This window comes from Callithrix jacchus, chromosome 8, assembly GCF_049354715.1.
Source record: "Callithrix jacchus isolate 240 chromosome 8, calJac240_pri, whole genome shotgun sequence".
Classification (NCBI taxonomy): domain Eukaryota; kingdom Metazoa; phylum Chordata; class Mammalia; order Primates; family Cebidae; genus Callithrix; species Callithrix jacchus.
Genome location: NC_133509.1, coordinates 111,403,144 through 111,423,084, shown reverse-complemented (window position 1 = coordinate 111,423,084; position 19,941 = coordinate 111,403,144). Strand labels below are relative to the sequence as shown.

At 46.3% G+C, this 19,941-nt stretch overlaps 1 protein-coding gene across 3 annotated transcripts in view; it reads right to left on the bottom strand.

Moving 5' to 3' along the window:
* The window catches only part of ESRRB (estrogen related receptor beta), a 194,769-nt gene that overhangs the window by 16,709 nt on the left and 158,119 nt on the right, over window positions 1–19,941 (bottom strand). For all 3 annotated transcript variants that reach the window (XM_009006371.5, XM_035261123.3, XM_054240229.2), the window contains exons 4-5: window positions 3,812–3,922; window positions 3,184–3,345 (exon numbers count right to left, since the gene is read on the bottom strand). In XM_009006371.5, coding sequence (XP_009004619.1) covers window positions 3,184–3,345; window positions 3,812–3,922 — 273 coding nt within the window. The remainder of the gene's footprint in view (window positions 1–3,183; window positions 3,346–3,811; window positions 3,923–19,941) is intronic.

Genomic DNA, 19,941 nt, shown 5'->3' with positions numbered 1-19,941 from the left:
CTAAAGTCTAGGACACCTTTGCTGTATCGTCTGCATGCTGTATTCATCTTTCAGAGCCACGACAAACCAAAAACAGATCTACAGACAGGATGCTGACTTGCCCACTTCCATGGTGGGTCACTACCAAAACAATAAAAGGATGTTTCTACCACACTCTGAGTCAACTTATTAGAGTCTTAAAGAAGTTGAGGAATAACCTGCACAGAGAAAGGCCCCCAATATGTATGTAATGTATAATATGTGGATGTTGGCATCTACAAAAATAACAAAGCTCCTACCATCTGCCCAAAACAAGAGAGTGAAAGCAGGGTTTGGGTCCACATGCAGTGAAGAGAAGGCCACACAGCCTGAAACATGCAATGCACACTTTCCAACCCAGAAATGCCCTTAAGATCTCAGAAGCCAGCCAGAGCAATCAGGCAAGAAGAAGAAATAAAGGGTATTCAAATAGGAAAGGAGGAAGTCAAATTGTCTCTATTTGCAGATGACATGATTGTATATCTAGAAGACCCCATTTCCCCAGCCCAAAATCTCCTGAAACTGATAAGCAACTTCAGCAAAGTCTCAGGATACAAAATCAATGTGCAAAAATCACAAGCACTCCTATACACCAATAATTGACTTAAAGAAAGCCAAATCAAGAACAAACTGCCATTCACAATTGCTACAAAGAGAATAAAATACCTAGGAATACAACTAACAAGGAACGTAAAGTACCTCTTCAAGGAGAACTATAAACCACTGCTCAATGAAATAAGAGAGGAGAGGACACAGACAGATGGAGAAACATTCCATGCTCATGGTTAGGAAGAATCAATATCATGAAAATGGCCATACTGCCCAAAATAATGTACAGATTCAACACTATCCCCATCAAGCTACCAATGACCTTCTTCACAGAACTGGAAAAAACCACCTTAAACTTCATATGGAACCAAAAGAGAGCCTGCATAGCCAAGTCAGTTCTAAGCAAAAAGAACAAAGCAGGAGGCATCACACTACCAGACTTCAAACTATACTACAAGGCTACAGTAATCAAAAAGCATGGTACTGGTACCAAAACAGACATATAGACCAATAGAACAGAACAGAGGCCTTGGAGGCAACACGACGTATCTAAAACCATCTGATCTTTGACAAACCTTAAAAAAGTAAGCAAAGGGGAAAGGATTCCCTGTTTAATAAATGATGTTGGCAAAACTGGCTAGCCATGTGCAGAAAGCAGAAACTGGAACCCTTCTTGACACCTTACACTAAAATTAACTCCAGATGGATTAAAGACTTAAACATAAGACCTAACACCATAAAAACCCTAGAAGAAAATCTAGGCAAAACCATTCAGGACATAGGTGTAGGCAAGGACTTCATGACCAAAATACCAAAAGCATTGGCAACAAAACCAGAATAGACAAATGGGACCTAATCAAACTACACAGCTTCTGCATGGCAAAAGAAACAGTCATTAGAGTGAACCGGCAACCAACAGAATGGGAAAAAATTTTTGCAGTCTACCCATCTGACAAAGGGCTGCTATCAAGAATCTACAAAGAACTAAAACAGATTTACAAGAAAAAAACAAATAGGCCCATTCAAAAGTCGGCAAAGGATATGAACAGACACTTTAGAAAAAAGACATACATGAGGCCAACAAACATATGAAAAATGCTCATCATCACTGGTCATCAGAGAGATGCAAATCAAAACCACACTGAGATACCATCTCACACCAGTTAGAATGGTGATCATTAAAAAATCTGGAGACAACAGATGCTGGAGAGGATGTGGAGAAATAGGAACACTTTTACACTGTTGGTGGGAGTGTAAATTAGTTCAACCATTGTGGAAGATAGTGTGGCAATTCCTCAAGGACCTAGAAATAGATATTCCATTTGACCCAGCAATCCCATTACTGTGTATATATCCAAAGGATTATAAAGTGTTCTACTATAAGGACACATGCACAGGAATGTTCATTGCAGCACAGTTTACAATAGCAAAGACCTGGAACGAACCCAAATACCCATCGATGACAGACTGGACAGGGAAAATGTGGCACATATACACCATGGAATACTATGCAGCCATCAAAAACGATGAGTTCTTTGTAGGGACATGGATGAAGCTGGAAACAATCATTCTCAGCAAACTGACACAAGAACAGAAAATCAAACACAGCATGTTCTCACTCATAGGCGGCTGTTGAACAATGAGAACACGTGGTCACAGGGAGGGGAGCATCACACACTGGGGTCTGTTGGGGGGAAATAGGGGAGGGACAGTGGGGGGTAGGGAATTGGGGAGAGATAGCATGGGGAGAAATGGCAGATACAGGTGAAGGGGAGGAAGGCAGCAAATCACACTGCCATGTGTGTACCTATGCAACAATCTTGCATGTTCTTCACATGTACCCCAAAACCTAAAATGCAATAAAAAAATAATAATAATGGAATAATTAAAAGAACTTAACCTTAACCATCTTTGTAAATTTAATTAGATGTACAAGAATTATGAGAAAAAGAAAAAGATCTCAGAAGCCAATCCAGAGACAGGCATCCCTGAGAGATCAGGTAAATGGCAATAGTGGGCATGCAACTGATGCCAGCACGTTCCAGGCACTGTGCTGAACGCTGCACATACAGGATCTCATTTCACCCTCACGTCAAAGCTCTTGTGTTCCCATTTGACAGAGGTCAGGTGGCCTACCTAGGGTTCCTCAGCTAGTAAGCTGCAGACTCAGAATTGGAATCCTGATTTGATTCCCAAGCCCATGCTCCTAACTGCTCCATTCTGCCTGCCTCCATAGGAAGAGAGAGTCAGTCTTTCTTCTGGTGTTTTCTGGCATCATTCCAATACGGTTTACAAGAAAACCCTACTCTTTTTTAAGGGCTCAAGGAACTTGTTCTTTGAATATTATACTGATTGTAGATTCAATCATGGCCCCTCCTGGAATGGTAACTAGTTCTGAAGAGCCCACAGCAGTGTATAAACCTCACTGGGCCTTCTAACTACCTGTCCTCCAATGCTACAAGGAGGAAAAAGGAGCTCAGAGAAACAGGCTTGCCAGGATTTCACAGGCCTTCTGGAGGCCAGGATCTGGGCATCAGAAGCACAGCCATTGGGTAGGCAGTGGGGATACTGGCTGAGAGTCCCTGGCCACACTGTCCCCTGGTCCCACAAGCTCACCTGGGATGTGTTTGGCCCAGCCAATGATGACCACAAGCTCCCGGTCTGCCAGGTCACAGAGAGTGGTCAGAGCCTTGATGTCCCCCTCAGGCATGCCAGGGGGAGGCATGGCGTAGAGCTTGTCTGGCTCAGCCACCAGTAGGTATGAGACAATCTTGGTCACTGCAACAACCAAAGAGGGAAAGGTAAATGCTGAGAAAAGAAGGAAGGGGCTGGGCAGCAGGCTTAGATGGGTCAGAAGGTCAAAGGACTCAGAGCCCCAGGAAGGTCAAAGCGGCTGTTATCTCCCCTCCTGTTCTGGCTCCATGAAGTTGCTGGCAGTGGTGATCTGGGTGTTGAGAAATATCCCTCCAAGCGAAGCTACCTGCTGAATTCTCCAGGAGGAACCTGCAGAGTAACTTTGGGTGGGTGGCAAAAGGAGTCATGTTCTGGACAGTGGGGCCAGTGGCTTGTCAGGACCATGCTTCATTTGGAGCTACATTCTGAATATGCCAGGCACTGATGTCACCTCCCCAAGATCCACACTGTCTCATGACCCACTGATGGGAAGATGACATTTCTCTAAGGGATGCCCGATGTTCCAGGTACAGAAGCTGGCAAAAGGGGTAGGGACTGCCCTGACACTCACATGGCTTTTTAGCAGGTGGAGAAATTTGTAAGCTCAGATATGGGCTGCTCTCTGAGTCCAGCCGTCGCTTGTATTTCTGGCGGCCTCCACGCACTCGATCAAGGCGCACACCTATTGGGGAGGAAATGGAAAAGATCTCAGGAGCTGTTCAACATCACCAGGAGCAGAAGCACTGACTTTGGAATTTCAGCACTGGCTGGGTCCTTCAGGGCCATGCTCAGATGACCTTTGACAGCTGCCCCACAGCCAGCCTCAGGCCAGGTGGCTGGACGATTAATTTTTTTTTCTTTTTCTTTTTTTGAGACAGAGTCTTGTTCTGTTGCCCAGTGCAGTGGCACCAGCTCAGCTCACTGCAACCTCCAATTCCCAGGTTCAAGTGATTCTCCTGCCTCAGCCTCCCGAGCAGCTGGGATTACAGGCATGCACCACCATGCCCAGCTAATTTTTGTATTTTTAGTAGAGATGGGGTTTCACCATGTTGGCCAGGATGATCTCGATCTCTTGACCTCGTTATCTGCCCACCTTGGCCTACCAAAGTGCTGGGATTACAGGCTTGAGCCACCACACCCAGCCTGGACAATTAACTGTCTAACAGTAAAGGTACATCCCAGTTGCTCCAGGTCTGATCCTGTGTCTCTGGATTCAATATCCTTCTGAAATCCATCCCAAGCAAACCTCAGCCCTTGGGTCTCCTTACATCAACAAAGGCACTCTACCAAGTGTTGGGGGAAGAAGTCATATTTTGTCAGATCTGCTTTGAATCCAGGGAGGGTTAACTTGGCAAAAAAAGAAAGGAATCCCAGTCATTCACAGGTACCTTAAGGGTTTTCAAACTTTTCACATAAGAAACATTGGAGGAGGTGCTCATTGTGAATGTCAATTTCTAGACCCCACTCTGAGGTTCTAGCATAAAGCTCTAGAGTCTGTCTTTACACAATTCCCCAGGGGATAGGAATGCACCAGGTGGACCGGCCCCCTCTGGACCAGAAAATCAGTGCCTGGAAATATCTCGAGAGCAGGTGCAAAAGCAGTGGCGGCTACTCCACGTGGACACCCACTTCCAGGAGTGAGAGTTTTCCCTGAAGGGATCTGTCATTGTCACTGCCTCCAAATTGCCTTCCAGAAGCCTGCCCTACCCACAGCTCCTGCTGCCTGTACAGACACATTGGAACCATTTCATGCCCCCCACCAGCAGATCAAAGGCACAGGGCCTCAGGCAGGCACACAGCTCAGACTGGCCACCCACTGATGTGGCCTGGCCTGCAACTAAGGATGGACCCCATCAAATTGGTTACAAAGTCTGAACCAACAGAAAAAGCACCGGAGAGCAGGTGCTCCGAGGGCAGTGCTGGGGCCCTGTGGGGCCTGGAAGCCACTTCTGCCTTCTTGCTGTGGCTTTTCCAGGCCAGCCTCAGATAATGACCCTTCTTGGAGTCCTTACCTTGAGCTCACTGAACGTCTCCCTTTTCCTGACCGTGAAATGGGCCTTGACTGACATACATGCGAAATGAAGCACTGAGACCAGAGTCAGAGAAGAAAGCTGGGTTGCCACCTCGGCCTCTGCTGACAGGCCAGGTTCAACTTCTGTTCTTTCCGCAAAGGCAGTGAGTATCACCCTTACAGAGTCCTAGTCAATTAACCTTCAGGGCCCTGCCTTGCCCTTTTCTAATAACTCAGAGCTTGCTCGATCAGGAACAGAAGAAACAGAATCTTCCTCCCTGCCCCAGCCTTGTCCATCCTCCAACCCCAGAAGGTTGGCCAGGCCAGTCCCACTGATTCAGGCCTTTCTCCAGAAGAGGCAAGGGGAAGCCAGAACAAAGGTAACTTAATGGAATAATGACTTAGAGCCCATTCGTGCCTGGGGCTATTTTCTGGCTGTTTCTTTGTTAGGATGTACAGCTACCAAAGTTAAGTCCCTGGGAAGAAAGAGGAAGTTTCCTAGAGCAACTGAAAGCAAAATTATTTTGTTTACTGAATTCCAGGAGAAAATTCCTTTAAGTGGGCGTTGCCCTAAAGGAACTTTGAGATGCTAAGAACAACCCTCCACCCCCACCCCCCAGGAGTTTTCAGTTCAAGACTCCGGCCTGCATCCCCCACTGGAGGGCAAGGATGCTGCCAGCTCACTGAGTGAGCCCATCACTCCACATATTCATCAGCAATGTCTTTTCTCAACCCCACAACCTGGTGCATTTGTGCCTGGTGCTGCATGATTGCAGTGAACATTTTTTTAGTTGGGGAGAGGGGGCATCTCCTCAGCAGCCCACCCAGGTTTCCTGTAATCCTAGCACTTTGGAAGGCCATGGCGGACAGATTCCTTGAGGTCAGCAATTGGAGACCAGTCTGGCCACCATGGCAAAACCCCATCTCTACTAAAAATACAAAAATTAGCCAGGTATGGTGGAACATGCCTATAATTTCAGCTACTTGAGAGGCTAAGGCACAAGAATCTCTTGAACCTGGGAGGTGGAGGTTGCAGTGAGTTGAGATGGCACCACTGCACTCCAGCCTGAGTGACAGAGTAAGACTCCATCTCAAAAGAAAATCTAAACAATTTTTAAAAAGGTAATTCCCCTGCCTGCACCTCACCCCTCAATGGATATCTGAGAGGTGCATGTTATCCTTCTCTCTGCCCTCTGGAGGTAAAGGCATGGACGTGACACAGGCTCAGCCAAGTGCACCATCAAATGGAGGCACAAGGACAGAGCGAAGTTGAGGATGGATCAAGCCAGCTGTGCCTTCCCAGCAGAGCGTAGGCAGCCCCTGGTCAGCGCATCCTGGCTACTGCATCCCTGCTCCTGGGCTTTCTAGGGCTTCTCCTGGTTCTCGTCAGGTTTCTAAATGTAGTCTTTGAGCATCCAGATAGGCTTCCAATAAACTCCCCTTCTGCCTAGAAGGTCAGATTTTATAACTGACATCTGTTGTTGACTTCCCCAGGAGCAGAGTCTGAGACAAGGCTGTGTCTGCAAGCAGTTTCTGAGGAGGGAAGAAAGCCAGTAACACATGTGTTCCTGAGGACAGTACGGCTGTGGGCAACTGAGGCTCCCAGCTACAGGCTGCTTTGGCACTTCTTGCCTGCCTCCCAGGTCCAAGCTGAGCAGACTTTGGTGGCCAAAGAAAGCCCAGGTGTCAGATCAGCGCACATGCACACACACACACACACACACACACACACACACACACATGCATATATACGCACACACATGCACACACACACAAATAGAGAGTGCTGAGTAGGTGTGGGCAGGAGCAGTCTCTGCTGTCTTCCTCCTCTGGTGTGGTCTGCAGGCCAGCATCAGCACCATCATTTAAGGCTTGTTAGAAGCCCAAAAATCCTCCAGCCTGGCCACAGAGGAATCAGACAAGGTGATCCGCACGCACAGTAGGTTGAGGCACGCTGCAGTAAGGCATCCTGGCAAACACAGCTGTAGCATCAACTTCTACCAGCACCTTGGACCCTAAGGGGACAGCTAGATCCCATGTGCTCCAGAACAGAACCTATGTGCTGCCAGCGTGTTGACTCACATTTGCCCATCACCCCTCCAAGCCCCTCCAGTGAGGGCAGAAGGAGCAGATGCAAACACAGGAAGGATGATTCCTCCTGTAAAAGGTTTTTTGGGAAGAGTTCCCTGTCTAGAAAAGCTTTCTGACTCCATCCTGTGACACGTCTACACAGAAGCCTCCTCTGCTCACTACACCCAGGACAAACCAAACTCCCCATCCCGCTCTGCTTCCCCTTGGAATGGTGACAGGACCCAGAGTGAAAATGGTCCACTTCATCCATCAGAGACAGAAAAGTCCCCCACTTACTGAGCACCCACTGTGTGCTAGGGTCTTAAACATATACTCTCCTTGAGTCTAGGACAAGCCCCTTCCCCACTTTACTAACCTTCTTTCCTAGAAGCCACTGGAATGAACTTTCCCATCCCATTTAGCCTGGTTCCCTGCAAGCAGCTGTCAATCAGGTGAGACACGCTCAACACAAAATAAAAAGAGGTGGCCGTCCCTCAGCAAGGCAAGGAGATGGGCAGCCGCCACCACTGCTGATGCCTCCATCTGGGATGTTCTGCACCCTGATATAGGACCTGACCTTTCATGGATGTTCAGGAAAAGCTTGATGAGTACAGGGGTGGATGTACCTCTTTCCTCTCCATCCCCAAGCGGGGCTGGGGCTTCTTCATAGGATCCCAGACCACACTGGGCTTCTCCTACTCACAAGGTGCCCAGTAAGGCCAGGGGTAGTGCACTGTCCTGATCCAAGGTCTGTCATGGTACCCAAGACGCAGCATGTGCTTAGAAAAGGAGATTATTAGGCCGGGCATGGTGGCTCACACCTGTAATCCCAGAACTTTGGGAGGCTGAGGCAGGTGGATCATGAAGTCAATAGTTCGAGAACAGCCTGGCCAACGTAGTGAAACCCCATCTCTACCAAAAATATAAAAATTAGCTGAGTGGGGTGGCACGTGCCTATAGTCCCGGCTACTCAGGAGGCTGAGGCAGGAGAATCGCTTGAACCTGGGAGATGGAGTTTGCAGTGAGCCGAGATTGCACCATTGCATTTCAGCCTGGGTGACAGAGTGAGACTCCATCTCAAAAAAAAAAAAAGAAAGAAAGAAAACGGAATTTTTATTATCATCATCACCCTTATTATCACTGTTCCCCAACATTGCACACAAGTTTTTGGTAAATCACATTAATCATGATAATGATAACAGCATAATTTGTAAAGGACACTCTGCATGTATTACCTTACTTAAGTCGCAAAAATATAAAGCAGGTGCTATTATCCTCATTTTACAAATAATCAAAACTGAGGCTCAGAGAGATTCAGTAATTTGCCCAATAAAAGACCCAAGCTCTTTGCCATTCCACGGTATGACCTCCCGGGCACAGCAAACGTAAGTTCTCCTCTAAATTTTCTCCTCCAGATCTTTACAGCATAGAGGTCAATGGCTCCAATCAATATATGTATCAATTATCAGGTTATGCTGTTAAAAAAAAAGTGGCCTGTTGGGTTTAATTATGTACAGACCGATGTGAAATGTGTTTGTTCCCCTTGCTTCCTGTCTGTTTTCTGATCCTGCCCTAGGCACACACTGCAGCCCATGGGCACCATGATGAAGGTCCCATGCCCATCTCTGCCCCTTACAGGTTATTTGGCCTTGGACAAGTGCTCTGTCACGGTTTCAGCTGCATCATCAGGTATGGAGAGGAGGCAGTGGTAAAACCAGCTCTGCTCAAGCCGGATGGCTTTTGTAACAATTGCATGACTTAACGGCAGGAAAATGCTTGGGAAACTGGAAAGCAGTTCCAATAGGCTGGCTGAAGCCATCTCTCCCACCACCCTCCTGCTGACCCACAGCACTTCCGCATTCACCTGGTACCTCACAGGCTACCTCATGCAGGTTTCCCTTTATACCCATCAGCTCTTCAATTCAGTGGGTCTTTGGAGGACAGGATCCAGGCTTGCGCTATTTCTCCCCCTGCCCTGGCACTGCCTCAGAGTCAGGACTTGCTAAAGGCCATTTAGGTGGGAGGGTCCTGTGACACAGACCTGTGTTTCCCCAGCCTGGTGGGGGGGGAAGATGGATACCCACTTACATGAAGTGGCCTTCTCCCTTTTTTCTTGTTTTTGAGACAGTCTCACTCTGAGGCCCAGGCTGGAGTGCAGTGGTGCCATCTTGGCTCACTGCAACCTCCCCCCCCAGGTGCAAGCCATTCTCATGCCTCAGCCTCCTGAGTATCTGGGACCACAGGCATGCACCACCACACCAATAGGATGTAGGGGTAAGTCCATGATGGGGCTTCTAGAATGGTTTTGCTTTTCTGATAAAAGGGACAGACATGTTCAGTGCAGCTCTTTTTCCCTTTCTCTTGCCCCTCCTACAGCTGTGGCAACCACCTTGTAGCCATGTGGCTGTCTGAGGACACCAAAGAACACCAGAGAGGAAGAAAGAGCTGGAGCTCTTGTCACCATGGCTGAGAACTCTATGCAATACAGCAACTGCCTATGTCCAGGCTTCTTGTACGGTGGAAAAATCAACTTCATTTATCCATGTTTATGCCACTAGCTATCAGGTTCTCTATAACTTGCAGCAGAAAGCAATTTTCACTGACTGATACAATGGGCAATTACTTTTAATATTAGGATGCTTAAGCCTCACAAACACTAACTGGAAAAAAAAACAAGAAGCCTTGAACTTGAAATGAGAGTTGCCTTATTGGTTGTGTCCTTATATTAGTAAAATATCTAAAAGTAGACTCAGGAAGCACATTAAAATATGAATTAACTTACAATTACTGTCTAGAATTATTAGATTTTATCATGTTATTGATACTTTTCTGAATGTAAAAAAGCATTAATAATGCTTAGATGTAAAGAGTCACAGATTTCTAAATACTGTAATAAATACAGATCCTTTGTGTTAACCACTGTTAACACCATTTAATCCCTTAATGTGTACAGGTCAAAATTTTAATATTTCTGAGTGCTCCATGAATAGATAACAATTGATAATCCCTGGAATACATGACCCTGTGCAGATGGAGTTCTTGAGTTGAGATCACGCCATTGCACTCCAGCCTCGGCAACAGAGTGAGACTCCATCTAAAAAAAATTAATTAAAAAACCACTTCACCCTTAAAGATTTTCTGCATCTTGACCATATAAATGCCAACTGACCGTATCAATGTCAATATCCTGGTTGTGATATTGTATGGTAGTTTTTAAAGATGTTATCATAAGGAGAAACTGGGTAAGTGATGCATGGCGTCTCTCTGCATTATTTCTTACAACTGCATGTGAATATGCAATTATCTCAAAATAAGAAGTTTAATTAAAAACTTAAAAAACATGCTGCTGGAAAAGTAAAATGGTGTAACCACGTGGAACATAGTTTGATGGCTCTAAAGCTAAACAGAATCGTATGATGCAGCCATTCCACTCTTAAGTATACACCCCAAAAAACTGAAAAGAGAGGGCCGGGCACGGTGGCTCACGCCTGTAATCCCAGCACTTTGGGAGGCCGAGGCAGGTGGATCACGAGATCAAGAGATCAAGACCATCCTGGTCAACATGGTGAAACCCTGTCTCTACTAAAAATACAAAAAATTAGCTGGGCATGGTGGCGCGTGCCTGTAATCCCAGCTACTCAGGAGGCTGAGGCAGGAGAATTGCCTGAACCCAGGAGGCGGAGGTTGCGGTGAGCCGAGATCACTCCATTGCACTCCAGCCTGGGTAAGAAGAGTGAAACTCTGTCTCAAAAAAAAAAAAAAAAAATACTGAAAAGAGGCATTTGAACATACATCAGTGTAGTGTGGGGAAAGAAAGCACATTTTTATTAAAATAAAAAGGAGGTATTTGAACAGACACCTGTAGGACAATGTTCACTGCAGCATAATTCACAATAGCCAAAAGGTGGAAATACCCAAGTGTCTGCCGACAGATGAATGGAGAAACGGATGTGGTATATATGTGAAATATTACTAGTCAGAGACTAGTAAATAAAGTAAATCAGAATAAAGTTCTGATATATGCTATAACACGAATGCTTTAAAAATACTATGCTAAAGAAAATAAACCAGATACAAAAGGACAGATAATACGTGATTCCACTTCTTCTTTTTTCTTTGAGACAAGTCTTGTTCTGTTGCCCAGGATGCAGTGCAGTGGGTCTGTCACAGCTCACTGCAACCTCAAACTCCTGGGCTCAAACCATCCTCCTGCCTCAGCCTCCCTGGTAGCTGAGACTACAAGTACACACCACTGCAGACCATTTTTGTTTTTAAGAGACAGGGTCTCACTGTATTGGACAGGCTGGCTCACTGCAGCCTCAACCTCTCAGCTTCAAGAGATCCTCCCACCACAGCCTCCCACATAGCTGGGATGATAGGCACACGCCACCACACACAGATAATTTAAAAAAAAGAATTTTTTTTTTAGGATGGGGTCTCACTATGTTGTCCAGGCTGGTCTCAAACTCCTGGCCTCAAGTGATCCTTCTGCCTCAGCCTCCCAAAGTGCTGGGAGTATAGGTATGAACCACTGTGACTGGCCCCTTCCTTTTTTTTTGATAGAAGGGAGATCTCACTATGTTGCCCGGATTTGACTTGAACTCCTGGTCTGATGGTGATTACATAATGATTTGTTTTGTTTTGTTTCAGACAGGGTCTCACTTTGTCACCCAGGCTGGAGTACAGTGGCACAGTCCCATACTCAAGTGATCCTCCTGCCTCAGCCTCCTAAGTAGCTGGGATTACAGGTACATGCCAGCACACCTGGCTAATTTTTGTATATTTTGTAGCATTTCACCATGTTGGCCAGGCTGGTCTCAAACTCCTGAGCTCAAGCAATCCACTGTCCTTGGCTTCCCACATTACCTGACCAGTGATTGCGTAACACTGTGAATGTGTTTGATGTCACTGAATTGTACACTTAAAATAGTTTCTAAAATGGCAAGTTTTATATATTTTATATATAAAATAGTTTCTAAAATGGCAAGTTTTATATATTTTATATATATAAAATATGATATATATTTTGCCACAATTTAAAAATACAGGAATATAATACAAAACACTATCAAACTACATACTTTAAATGAAACTGTATTTCAATAAAGCTGTTAAAATTTTTTTAAAGTATGTATTCTTTCTCAGGTCAGTGGAATTAAACAACATGAAGTGTTGAAACATGTAACAGAGTGCTTGGCTCACTGTAGGTGCTCAGTATTCACTTCTTGCCTTTCATCTGCCTATTGAAGGTCACAGAGTCTGGCTTGAATGGCTTTTCCTCATGGAAGACAGAGAAACACATCCCCACAGTTGCAAGTACAGTGAGTCAGATTCATTAAACAAAACCCCTCAAAAAATTAAGGTTCAGAGAGGTTAAATATTGTGCCTAGAGCACACAGCGCCAACACTAGGCTCTCTGGAATATGCCAACAGGTCTGATGGCCGCCTTTGTCCAACTTGAGAACAGAGGTCCGGTCCTTGGCTGCAGTTGAAACTGCTCCCACCTCCACTGGCCTCATAACCAGGCTGGTGCCCCTCCTGCCTGTGGTGGCCAAGTCCACTTCCTAGCTCAGGGCACAAAAAACAGCAGAGGCTTCAGGGCCACTCTGGGACAGAAATTCCTTGAGAGGAGGGGAGCAGGGCTCCCCCTCTGCTGGCCTCTCCAGCCCACTGCAGGCATGTCACAGCATCCACAGCCAGCGGCTATGCGTCCAGGATCGGATACCCACTTGCTGACTTGATAAGATTAGGCTTCTGAAATTTTTCTTAATGGAAGTAAAATAATTCCTTTCTTCCCTCCACCTCCCTCCTTTCTTCTCATCTTCCCTCCCTAAGCTGGACAAGATCCCAGTCTTTCAGAAGTAAAAATAGCTGGGTGTGCAGGGTCAGATGCAGTGGGGCCACTTTAAGCTTCTTTCTTTTATACCCAGGCACTAAAAATATCCAGCTAAAGCTCCACAAAGCGTGGCCCTGTACCTGGCCCTAAGCCCATGCCAGGCACTTCCCCATCGTATTTCTCTTCCAACGGGAAAGGTTCAGACAGGGGAGTAGGAGGAATGGCTTCTGAGCCAGTGTCCTCCCACAAGCTGCTAGCCAGGTCTAAGGTCAGGATCTCCAATGGCATTGCAAGGTTTCCATGGCCAACATCCTTCTCTTCCCCTTATCCAGAACTTTCCCCCCTCACCATCACCAAATTCAACATCCTTGGTTTAATAATGAAATAAGCAGCTTCACAGCATCTATTTCATATCCATAACTCATTTTAGCTGCCTGCCAATGTTGAGAAGGAAGAATATACATGATCATTATTAGTCCCATCTAAAATCTGAGGCTCAGAAAGATCAGGTAACTTGCTCAGGATCACACAGCCAAGAAACATCACAGGGAGGTTTTGAACCTTGATTTTCAGACCTCCAAGTCCTACCTTCTTTACCCTGAACTTGTGACCGCCAGTCCCATATAATCATCAGTATGCCCTGGAAAGCCTTCGAACAGCACAGACCTTGAGGACTTACCCCTTTGAGGCTCTGAGTCAGTAGGTCTCGGGAGATGTCTAGGAGTGAGTATTTTTCCAAAGCTCCTCCAGGTCTGGGGAGCACTGTACTAAACCTGTTTTATTCAGTACTTTTATGTGACCAGTGTTCTTCCCAAGAACCTTGGGGGTGAACTCCTTGCCTGTAGGTTCTACCAAACTATAGCTGACCCATCTTCAGGAGGAGGAGAAAGCCACCCAGAAGGCGATGTGGGTATCATAAGCCCCTGAGGTCCCGGAAGTTGTGTGGGCACGCTGATGGGCACTCCGGCCCAGTGTGATGCCCTGAACTCTCAGCCACATTTCCTGTATATACTGGGCTTCCTTCAGCCACCTGTCCTGTGTGGGTTTCTGGGTGACAGGAAAGCTTGCTTTGCTGCCTCAGACACAGTGGCTCTTTTGGGCTGCCTCTCACCCCAGTGACACGCCATAAAGGCAGAGTGCTTCACAAGTGACTTCCTACAAGCCAAGAGAGAGAGCCTTGAGGCTAAATAGACACACACGACACCTAATATTCTGGGGCTTTTGCCAGCTGCTCTGTGGGCTCTGGGCACTGCAGTGGGTCAGTGGCAGTGAGTGATGAGCCCCCAGAATTCTGCCTATCAAAGGAATGTCTGCTATCACATTGGGCTCCTCCAGATACTTCTTACCATGCCACCATGTCCCCAGTGACATTTTGACAAAACTGTGTTAAGCCTGCCTTCCCAACTGCCAAGAAGTCTTCCAAACTGTATACCTGAGACAGAGGAGTTATTTCAACCTAGCTTCCCTTTCCTTTCCCTTCCTCTTTTTACCCTTTTGAGGAAGGGCTACAGGCTTCACTTCTGGCCAAGGCATCAACCATGAGGTTGTATTGGCTTCTTAAAAGGAATTCCACATAGCCAAAGAGACAAGATTCCACCCAACTCTGTCATTTACTAGTTGTGTGGCCTTGGTCAAATCACTGAAACTCAGTTAACCAGATCAGGCATGGCAAATACTTGTCACCTGTGCCCCACCTTCCATTTCTCAGTCTGTGGTAGACATTGCTAATCAATCATGGCACTCTTGCCTGCTGATCCCAGATACTGCCTAAGCAGCCTTTCAATCATGCACTCTAGGCAGCCACTACCCACCCTAGAGCTGAGTCCACCTAAAGGCAATTTGTCATCCTGGAGCCTGAATTAAGAATGACTGTATTAGAGGCAGCCAGAGCAAAGAAGTATGCAAATAAACAAACAAATAAGATAATGTCAGACTGAAAGAAGTTCAATGAAGAAGCAAACAAGCGGCTATGAGAGCAAGTAATAGCGTGGGTAAGGAGGCCTTTCTGAGAAGATAACATTTAACTTGAAGTCGGAAGAAGGAGCCAGCCTTGGGAGAGCATTCCAGGCAGAGGGAAGGCCCTGAAAGTCCTAAGATGGGAAATGGTTTGTCATGTTTGAGGGTCACAAATAAGCCGGGGAGGCTGGAGCAGAGTGGGCAGGAGTGAGCAGACAGGAAAGGAATGGTATGAGATGATACTGAAGAGACAGGGAGGGGTAGATCATACAAGGTCTTGAAGACCAAAGCAAAGTGTTTGGATTATATTTGAAGTGCAATGGAGAGCCACTGAAAGATACAAAGCAAAGTGACAGGATCTCACCAGTGCTTTAACAAGACCAAGACTACTAGGGGGGTTCGAAAGGACCAAGAGTTGAATCCGAAGTCCAGTTAAGAAACTGTTGCAATGGTCCAGGAAAAAGACAATGCTTCCTTGGACCAGGGTCATGACCATGGAGAAAAGTAAGAGAATCTGAAATACATTTTGGACTTTGACCTGGAAGGAGTCAAGGATGACCTACAGGTTTGTCCTGAGCAATAGGTGACTAGCACCACCATCCCTGAGATGGGAAAGACTGGAAGTGATATAAGGAAGAATGGTTCAAACCTAGAGTTCCTCTCTAGACATGTTTAATCTGTGATGTCTCATAAGGGACCCAAGTAGAAATGCCAATAGGGCAGTTAGATATTGAGGTCTAAAATATCTAGGGAAGACTTTGGGAGGCTGAAGCAGGAGAATTGCTTGATGCCAGGGGTTCGAGACCAGCCTGAGCAATATAGCAAGATCTTGTCTACACAGCCAGGCGCAGTGGCTCATGCCTGTAATCCCAACACTTTGGGAGGCCGAGGCAGGTGGATCATGAGGTCAGGAGATTGAGACCACCCTGGCCCAACATGGTGAAACCCCACCTCTACTAAAAATACAAAAATCAGCTGGGTGTATGGCGCGTGCCTGTAATCCTAGCTATACCTGGGAGGCTGAGGCAGGAGAATTGCTTGAACCCAGGAGGCAGAAGTTGCAGTGAGCTGAGATCACATCACTGCACTCCAGCCTGGCAACAGAGCAAGACTCCATTTCAAAAACAAATTAGCCCCACATGGTGGCACATGCCTGTAGTCTAGCTACTTGGGAGGCTGACATGGGAGGATCTCTTGAGCCCAAGAGTTTGAGGTTACAGTGAGCTATGATCATGTCACTGCACTCCAGCCTGGGCCACAGAGCAATCCCTTATCTCTTTAAAAACAGCAACAATAACAAAATTCCCACAAAAAAAAAACAATACATGTCCTTGAAAATATGTCATTCCCTTCTTCCACACCAACAAAGTTTTAGCTGGGTAAATGGCATTCCAGGTAATGGCTACAATTCCAAGACTTCCTGGCAGACAGGTGTGGCCCTGTGACTCAGTTCCACCAATGGGCTGTGAGTGGGAAGAACAGATATCTGCTACCTCTGGTCCTGCCCTTCACATGGGGCCTTTCCTCCTTCTAGATGTCTGTGAGATGGGAAGAACTGGGCTCTACAAAGGCAAGCCACATGCTAAGCCTGGTAGAGCTGCCAGCCAGTCCTGGATCGCCTGTGACCTTTGGACTATTATGTAAGAAATGAGTGGGAATGAAACTGCTACCCTGCTTAGGCTTCTGGGTGGTTTGGGGGGTTGTATTGTTTTGTGGAGGGGAAAAAAGGAATCTCTTTCTTATAGAAGCCTAGACTGGCCTGGAGTGGTGGCTCATGCCTGTAATCCCAACACTTTGGAAGGCGGATCACCTGAGGTCAGAAGTTCAAGACCAGAGTGGCCAACATGGGCAAACCCCATCTCTACTAAAAAGATAAAAAATTAGCCAGGTGTGGTGGCACACACCTGTGATCGCAGCTACTCAGGAGGCTAAGATAGGAAAATTGCTTGAACCCAGGAGGCAGAGGTTGCGATGAGCCAAGATTGTGCCATCGCACTCAAGCCTGAGTGACAGAGCAAGAATTTGTCTCCAAAAAAAAAAAAAAAAAAAGCAGCCTAACCTTATACTACCTAATATACTATATTATATTTCTGGATCTATTCCATGTTTACATTTTAAAGAAAGGAGTGAATGGGATAGGAAAATGAAGACAGCAAGTGCTGTCAATTGCTTTTGGAGGTTTTGTTCAGAAAGAGTAGGATCAGGTAGCAATACCTGGATGAAGATGAGGGGTCAAAATACAGTTGTGGATTTTTTAATTTAATTTAATTTTTGGCAGGGCGTGGTGACTAATGCCTGTAATCTCAGCATTTCGAGAGGCCGAGGTGAGTAGTTGTTTGAGCACCAGAGTTCGAGACCAGACTGGGCAACATAGGGAAACCCTATTTTTTTAATGTAAAAATAATTTTAAAATATTTTTTAAAAGTTAAAAGATAGGGCAGGCACAGTGGCTCACACCTGTAATCCCATCACTTTGGGAGGCCGAGATGGGGGGATCATGAGGTCAGGAGTTTGAGACCAGCCTAGCCAACATAGCGAAACCCTGTCTCTACTAAAAATATAAAAATTAGCTGGGCATGGTGGTGGGCGCCGGTAAGCCTAGCTACTCGGGAGGCTGAGGCAGGAAAATCGCTTGAACCCGGGTGGCAGAGGTTGCAGTGAGCTGAGATCGCGCCATTGCACTCCAGCCTGGGTGACAGAGTGAGACCATCTCAAATAAAAAAAAGAAAAAAGCTAAAAATGATTTAATTTTGTTTTCATAATGGGAGAACAGAAGTATGCTTGTGTGCTAATGAAAATGATCCAGTTGTGAGGGAGAATTCGATGATGTTGAAAGCAGAGAAGATATTATAGGAATGAAGTCCTCCACCAAAAATACGAAAAAAAATTAGCTGGGCGTGGTGGCACATGATTGAAATCCCAGCTACTCAGGAGGCTAAGGCAGGAGATTTGCTTGAAACTGGGAGGCAGAAATTGCAGTGAGCTGCACTCTCACCTAAGTGACAGAGCAAGACTCCGTCTCAGGGAAAATAAATAAACAAATAAATAAGTAAAGTGGTAGAGAGTTGGTTTGTTTCACAACACTAATATATTTTGGAAAAGAAAAAGAATGTTTAAAGGCAAATCATCTCTCATTCTCTTTCTTCATTCACAGAGCCAGAAAGGTGGTATTTCTGGCATGGGCTAGAGGCAGAATACTCTATAAATACAAGGCCATTACATCCCATGCAGTGGGAATGTGATCAGGGTCTCCTTTTAATTTCCTGACATGAGCTGGCCACTAACACAATTACCCAGAATCCCTGGAGGAGCCCTCCACCTTCCCAACAAGCACAAAGCAAGTGAGAGCATATTGCATGGATGTCAGCCCAGCTTTCACTGAAATCAAATATCTTTTAGAAAACACTTGGGGAAAGGCAGACAGGGGCTGAGCAGAGGAGAAATGGAGCGGACTTGGGAGGCTGGTGGCACAAGGGGGTGAGGTGAGGTGAGGAGGAGGTGAAGTTGGGAGGGACAGGCTGTCTAGAGAGAATTGCTGAAATCCCAGAGCTGTACCGAGGACTTGGGGAACACCCTAGGAAATGCAGCAAGTGGTTTTCCAGGGCTCTTCTGGATTAGCGGTAGAGTCAGTCCACACCCTAGGCAGACTGCAAAGGCTGACTACCAGAGGAACTGCCCATCCTAATTCTAGAACCCACAGTGGGGACCAGCCCAAGACAAGGCTGCCTTTTAAGATTCCCGCCAACAAATCCAGGAAGAAAATCAGGGTGGCCAGACACTAGTCTGCCTCCCCAAATACAAGGGGCAGACTGATGAAAAGCTGAGTGTAAATGAGGGTGTCTTTGAATCAAACACCATAATTTTTTTTTTTTTTTTGAGACAGTCTTGCTTTGTTGCCAAGGCTGGAGTGCAGTGGTGTAATCTCAGCTCAATGCAACCTCTGCTTCCCAGGTTCAAGTAATGCTCCTGCCTCGGTCTCCCGAGTAGCTGGGATTACATGAGTGTGCCATCATGCCCAGCTAATTTTTGTATTTTTAGTAGAGATGGGGTTTTGCTATGTTGGCCAGGCTGGTCTTGAACTCCTGACCTCAGGTGATCTGCCCACCTTGGCCTCCCCAAGTGCTGGGATTACGGGCATGAGCCACTGTGCCCAGCCTGAATCAAACACTAGAGTATTTTAATGCACCCAGGGAGCTGTCGTTGCAAAGTAATCCCACAGTGGATTCTGCCAAGAGGAGCTGTCCCATCTGTCCCAGATCCCCACTTTTACCTGGTGACGGAGAGCAGGTATCCACATCCCCACTTTACAGTGAAGAAATTGAAGCATGTGGGTGTGAGGAATAAAATTACACAACAAAAATACCTAACAACCAGGGGCAGAACACAGGCCACCAACTCCGAATCCAGATTTTGTATTCAATTTTCAAAAGAGAAAAATTACTTTTTTCTGTGAAAAGACAGATTTTTATATAATGGGTTTGCTTAAATCGAGATAAGCCTTTGGACATCTCCTGCTTTTTATGGTCTGCTCTGGATGTCCCTGGGAGAAAGGCACAGGGAGGTGGCCATGGAATCTGTCCCCAACCATGTGAGGAATCTAAAAAGCTTAGATCCCTGAGCTGGCTGCAGCCATAAGGGAGAGGGAGAGCCAGAGGAAGCCCCAAGTCTGATCTCTTCTGTGGCTGTTGCTGGGCCCCCAAATTGGGAAAAAAAATCTCTGATTATTCTACCTAAGTAAGGAAAAATCATAAAACACAAGGAGAGTATGTCTGGATAGAGGGGAAGGTGGTGTTCAGACGCGCAGGCGAGGGGGGCGGAGAGGGCGGAG